The sequence below is a fragment of the Lepidothrix coronata genome, unplaced genomic scaffold, assembly GCF_001604755.1.
Source record: "Lepidothrix coronata isolate B3197 unplaced genomic scaffold, Lepidothrix_coronata-1.0 Scaffold59, whole genome shotgun sequence".
Taxonomy (NCBI): Eukaryota; Metazoa; Chordata; class Aves; order Passeriformes; family Pipridae; genus Lepidothrix; species Lepidothrix coronata.
Window position 1 is genome coordinate 311,864 of NW_016690239.1, and position 7,029 is coordinate 318,892.

Sequence of the window (7,029 nt, forward strand, 5' to 3'; positions counted from 1 at the left end):
CTCTCTGTAAGATGTTTAACAGGCTACTGGTTAAACTTGAAAAGTGTTATTTACTTCAGAAATGTCTGGCATCAGTTATGCTTAATAAATCGGATACCTTGTTTTTGATGGGATAATATGTAGAGCTGTGTTTTGGTTAATCTTCTGACTTTGAGCCAAACCAAGCTCTTTTGGGGGGATCTGCCATCACAAACATAAATCATAAAATAGGAAATTGTCCAAGCAGCCAGGGATCAGCTTAGAAAACTAAAGCCCTGACAGAATTAAGTCTGGCAAGGGACATCAAGGGCAATAAGAAAACCTTCCATGCGTACATTGGTGAGCAAAGGAAGATAGGGAAAAATTTAAGCCCTCTTCGGAAAGAAACATGAGACCTGGTTACCCAGGATGGGGAGGACGCTTAGGCAATCAACGCCTTTCAGTCCCAGTTTTCACCGGGAAGTGCTCCAGCCATGCTGCCCAAGTGACAGAAGGGAAAGGCAGGGACTGGGAGAGTAAGAACTGCCTGCTGTAGGAGAAGGTCAGGTTCAAGAACATCTAAGAAGCTTGAAAGTGCAGAAGTCCATGAGACCTTATGAGACACATCCACAGATCCTGAGGGAATTGGCAGATTCATTAGCTAAGCAATTATACATATTTAAGAAGTTGTGGCAGCCTGGTGATGTTCTCACTGACTGGAAAAGGGGAAACATAACCCTCTTTTACAGAAAGAGAAAAAAGGAAACCAAACATGTACCATGCAACACAACTGTCATACAAGAAATATTAGACTCATCTATATCTTGCTTTTTACCCAGGAAAACGATGTTAGGGTCTCTGTTAAAAATTCCCCCAAAGCTCCATCCCATTGTGAAGTGTAGGCAAAAAAAAAATAAAAAAAATCAAGCATATTACAGACAGAGATAGAAATAAAATACTTACCTTTATTTGCATTGTATTAATGGGAGAGCTTGTTTGACAGTGCAGTGGTCCATGTGTCTGAATGTGAAGAATATAAAGAAGAAATTCTTCTCGACTGGACACAGGCCAACCGACATGGAGAACTGTATTGTTGATGGCACTTGGTCCTATATTGTGCAGCTGTCAAAGAAATGTAATCAGTACTTTCCAAGGCAGTAAATAACAACAAAAGACACAGCAACAACCACTTAGGTATTTTCAAATTCTTAGTGTCCACAGCTTTGAAGTATTTTGGAAAGAATGTATAGATTATTAACATTGCTTTATTGATGGAGAATCTCTGGCAGGTAGGAGACAAGGACCTCTGTACATTAGTCATAAAGCCAGTGGCAAATCTGGTGGCAAATCTGGGAGAACAGCATTTTCTATCATTCTGTATTCAAGAAATCCGACCCCTTTCTCATTTTTTCCTACATATGAAGAGTTGAAATTACCTAAAAAAAACCCCCAACACAAAACACACTAGCAAAAAACCGCTAAAGAACTATGAACAATGAACTATAACAGATCATACTTGAAAATAGTAGTCAAAACTTCAGAATACAAAAGAATCATACTTCAGGGCACAGGAATAGAAGGTATAGCAGAACTTTAGCTTCTCTGGTTAAGAACTCTATTTTCAATACTTGCCAATTCAGATTTCCTCAAAAGAAGAAAAGTAACCAGTTTTCCTAAGGTAACATCCCAGAACATTATTATTTCTTGGAAAAAAGAGCAAAGATAGAAATAATAACATTTTAAAAATCTGGGCTATTAAAATAGTTTTCTTATACTAGTTTACAATATGAAAATATCTAATGACCACAGGAAGTCTGGATATGTGTTATAACTGTGCATGAAAATCTAAAGATGCTGAACACCATGGAGATTTATGCAAAGTTTCTAGAGATGTGACAACCTCCTTTTTTTTAATGTGTAGAACTTTTGTGACTGATGAATTTTATTTAGAACTATATAAAACCCATTTTCAATCTTACATCTTCTGGGAGGGTGTTTGACCTTTTTTATGCTTTGCTGATATAAACCATGAAAATGGTTTCCTTAATAAGTGTAACTAATCATTGTAACTATTTTAATAAATTTGAAGTCACATATATAGTTTCACAAACAATCCAACTGCTTGAGACAAAGATTTTTTAGGGATTTTTCAGTTTGGAGAAATGTGTTAAGATGAGGAATTCACAAATGCTAACTTGTATTTTACAGTCTGATTCATTACAGTTTAGTATGTCATGCAAATTGTAATCTTACATTGCTGATTAAGCTCTGTTGCTTATGTTTTCTTGAGGGCTAGTTTGTGAATTATAACCATATGTGAAGCACTCTGTTTTACCCTCTAGAATAAAGGTCATCTATTAGATTCTAAGGATGGCCTGTATTCCATGTAGTTTACTCAATGCCCTTTTTCTATGCTGAACTCTTCTCTTTTAATTGACAAATCATCCAGAGGAAAAGATCAACAACAATAAAAGGTAGAAACATGTGTTCTTCAAATATTGAGGGTTATTTTCAGCAGATCATTTTCTGAGCAATGAGGTAACAAGTTACATGTATGTCCAGAATTTTTTCTCAGTTAGCTAAATGTCAAAGGAAAAATTTTTTCCTGTGCACAGCACTCACAGCTTCTAATGAGAAGGTATTTGACATCGATTAGAATGAACTTTTAAGCACTGTTTTTAATTCTTGTCTAACACCCAAAATGTTTATAAATCCTTTAAATATCAAAGACAGACTCCTAACATAAACCAACATCTCCTCCACTCACATGAACAGATAATGGGGTTGTGAATTCCCAGATTAAATTTAGGTCATGTGCTAAAGTCAGAATATTTACATTTGTGGCTTTATCTAGCTGCAGATAAAGAAATTAAACCAAATTAATCAGGATTTCAATGGGGGTAGTGTGGGGTCCTGTGGCAACATATATAATTTTTACCTCATAGATGTGTTCTACTAAAGGACCAACTTCTTCTTCTTTTGTAGGTTCATCTTTGGGTTCCCAGTTGTGAAGTGGCAAAATAATTGTTGGGGGGTGAGACACTCTGTAATATACAAAACAGGTTAAAAGGGTAATTGATAACAGTGACTGACTGCATCACTTTTAGAAAAAAAACTAAGACCAAAACTGAGCTCTCAAGGGCTTGTTATTTGGGCACATTAATTCGAATTAGGTGAGGTGAACACTACATTGCTTTCATAAAGTACTATCCAGTCCTTACAGATGACTGGGGGTGTGCATTTATTTTCATACTTCCTCTGATGGATGATCCTTTCCAGACAAGAGAGTAACTCTGTTGGTAGAGAGGACACCAGTCTCTTGGGCATTTACATCATTCTCACTGATATTCAGATATCTGAATATATTATCAAAAAACCGGAGTAATGATACATAAATAAATGTATTTTCCCATTCCCATTTAAAGCCTGTAGCTGTTTAAAGCTATGCATCTTTCTTCCCTGCATAACATTTTTAGGTATTTAACTGTTCTGATTATAAATTTCTATAACCTCCGTTCTTATTCCTTTAAAAACCCTTGCAAAGTAGTCTATCTCATTTTACAGGTGGGAAACCGACACACTGTGACTTCCATGAAGTCATATTGGAAATTGGTGTATTGAGAAACTGAACTCAGAACTAGAGCCTGAAATAGTGCTCCAGGCTTTCCAACTGCTTTGCAAAGGCAGGGACAGCTAAGGCATTCCCTGAAATACTGTTGCAACTTGTAACACATGAATAAAACATAAATGAAGAAAACAGTGACTTAATATTTGATATCTTTCTTTCGATCTGCTATTTTATCTTTCCTTCTCTATCCAAGAAAGTAGTCATCTGTTAACATTTCTATTTGAATCACAAACATTTTACTTCCAATAAAAATTGGAAGTTTCTTGTACAGATCCCATTCAGATGCCAACCTAATCTCACTCAGGTGTTCAGAAGTTGGGGTATCAGAACCCAAGAATTTCTTTCAGAATGGTAGGTGAGTTTTGGCACAGACATCTGTCATCTGCTAATACTGCAAGTAGATCTTGGTGCTAAAATGGTATTACCCTTTCTTTGCAAGGGTGAAATCTCACTCAGTTTTGCTGGTTTACAGAGTCATAGAATCATAAAATTATAGAACCAGCTGGGTTGGAAAAGACCTCCAAGATCAACAAGTCCCACCCTTGATCCACTACTACCACCACTACCACTAGACCATGGCACTAAGTGCCACATCCAGTCTCATCTTAAAAACCTCCAGGGACGGAGAATCCACCACCTCCCTGGGCAGCCCATTCCAATGCCTGATTAGCCTCTCTCTAAAGAATTTCTTCCTAATATCCAACCTAAACCTCCCCTGGCACAGCTTAAGACCATGCCCTCTTGTCTTACTGATAGCCACCTGGGAAAAGAGACCAACCCCCACCTGGCTACAACCTCCTTTCAGGTAGTTGTAGAGAGTGATGAGGTCTCCCCTGAGCCTCCTCTTCTCCAGGCTTTAGCTTAAAAGCCATACAATTTCAATGCTTGTTCTGCCAAAGCAGGAAGTTTGCTGACAGAAAACTGTTAAAAAAAATCACTAAGGACTTTTTTTAGAATATAACATTTGAATAAAATGATGGACTTCTAGGCACTGATGTTAATCACTTTGTACTGCTGCAGATTGCCCCTTGAAGAAGAGAATATTGGATGGTTCTGTTGCAAATTCTGACAAAATACTTTAGGAGGAAACAAACTGTTCTTGCTTACAGTTCTTACGTCACATACAAAGAATGAAATGTCTGAAAGAACGTTTCCTACAGCATACAGTTTCTCAAAGCACCAAGGAATCCCAGAGAACAATTTAATATCATTCAGTTAAAGTACAACTCTTTGTGAAATTTAGGGTATCCTAAGTAGTTCCTCAGACTTCAAAAGGCCAGCAGTTTGTACTAACAAGTATGCCAGAGGACAAATTCACAAGCTAACCCAAATAATAAAGAAAATTAAACATATTTATTAAAAAAGACATTTCACAAATGGTCCTGTTTCCAATACGAATTTTAATTATTGATTGTTGTTGGAGAATAGGAAATTTCCTGTGTTGATCCAACAGCCAAGGCACATAGACCCCCAAGCTACAGCAAAAATTTGCAAATCAGAAACTCTACACAGACAAAAAGAAGCAGGCATGGTTTCAAAAACTAGTGGTTTCTATTGCATTCCCTGGGAAGTGTTTTTCTTATCCACAGAATTATAAAATTCAGAGTGTAAATGTAGACATTCAATTAAAATTATTCTAAATATAAAAGGACATTTATTTTAACAGATTTCAGAGTTATTTTGAGGACTTCTGCTATTGACATAAAAGTAGAAACACCAGGTCAAATGAAAAAGAAATCCTTTCTTTTGACTATTTTATTTTGCATTTAACTGAGAATATTTTTAACATTTGAATGATTTGTTAGGCAAGGATTTTTCCTAGACTTTTATGTGACAATTAGCAGTCAAATAAGAGCACTGAAAAATAAGATAAACAAAGTATGGTCTACAGAAAAGGCTTATGTGGGATATACAATAAGAATTCTGCCAGCTGCAAATCCTCCTAATCCAAATGACTTCCTTCCTGAATTCCTCATTCCTCTGGTGCTTTTTTCAGCAGTGGCAGATAACAATTACAACACTAAAACTCTTACATTTTTATAGAAAAAAAGATAAGCAAAATAATCAAATTTCACTTATCAAAGTAACTGCTCATTGAACTATCTAAGGAGTTCTCTTAATTTTCTTTAGAAGACAATATTGGAGAAGATTTCTTCCTTTTTCAGAGAGGAAATATTTGCATGGTTCCACTGTACAGGTATACATGCATGTATGCATATTCAAAATTTCCTAACTCCTTACTTTTCCTCAGTAAAATGTACAACATATCCAGCTCCACTTCATGGAACTTTGTGCAGAGCAGTAGAGAAACCAATGCAGGATACTTTCCTGTCCAAATGTAGACATAGTCTGTTTTATTTTTATCTAGGAAATAGTGAGCAATTCCCCTGGAATTGCATGTTTTAGCATCTCTGAGTAATTAGCAAAATCTGTGAACAAAGCACTTTGTACAAGCATGCTATAGCTAAGAAAATGAAAAGACTTAAGAGGAAAGAAACTGGAAGTCATTCAATTAATTCCTCTGTATTTAATGACCGGTTTCTTAGCATTACCTGCAGCAATTCAAGACTCTTTTTCTGCTTGTTGCCAAGCTCTTAAAAAGTGAAGATGTTTTGGTCATTTTCAGTCTATCTATTTACCTGTTACAGAACTTTTCATTAAAAGGAACACACAGAGAGAACATGTTGGAGACAAAAAGTTTCCAAAAAGTTTGCAAAGAAAAAATGGTTTGCAAAATTTTTCTGTGAAAGTGACAAGAAACCTCACTAAAAGACCAGAATCCACAGCACTGGAAGCAGCCCTTACTGAGAAGTCCTGTGTGTGTAACCACAACTCTTCCGCTGATACACTGAGACTCCAGCCAGCCTGTAACCTGGGTGTTCACCCGTGGCAACATCTGAGCTGCTGGCTCCCAACATTTTCTCACACATCTGTAGCCCATTAAATAACACCTTTGATTGTTATTTCCTCAGCCTCTACTTCTGTTTCTGTGTTACCCTCATTTTGTATTTTTCACCTCTCTTCCTATCCAGCTCATTTCCCTAGGTCACTACTAAATACAGAAAAGGAAATAATATTCTCACTTCTGTTCTTATTAAACATGTTGTTTTTCAACTGCTCCTTTTCAGAAGTTCAATCATTAACATATATCCACACAGTCTTTGAGTGCTAGTCCTTCTTTTTTCCACCTAACTCTAGTTTTAGGATTAGTCTTCTTTACCTGGAATACACTTACAAAATATGATGAAAAATACTTTTAAAATCTCACTGATTTAGCTTGAATATTAGAGAAGAAAACATGGGCTCTGTGATCTGCACAATTATTTGACTTATTGCTGGCACTATGTAGTTATATTGTCTTAAAAGAGATAACAACAAATAGTTTTTATAAATACATACATTTTTATTTGTTTGCACCTAAGGTAGTCCCTTGAGGTGCGTTG

General features: G+C 36.2%; 1 protein-coding gene across 1 annotated transcript in view; it reads right to left on the reverse strand.

Annotated features, from left to right (window-relative positions):
- ITGA8 (integrin subunit alpha 8) overlaps positions 1-7,029 on the reverse strand; it is a 111,242-nt gene that overhangs the window by 33,238 nt on the left and 70,975 nt on the right. The window contains exons 24-25 of the mRNA XM_017817279.1: positions 2,897-3,002; positions 922-1,080 (exon numbers count right to left, since the gene is read on the reverse strand). Coding sequence (XP_017672768.1) covers positions 922-1,080; positions 2,897-3,002 — 265 coding nt within the window. The remainder of the gene's footprint in view (positions 1-921; positions 1,081-2,896; positions 3,003-7,029) is intronic.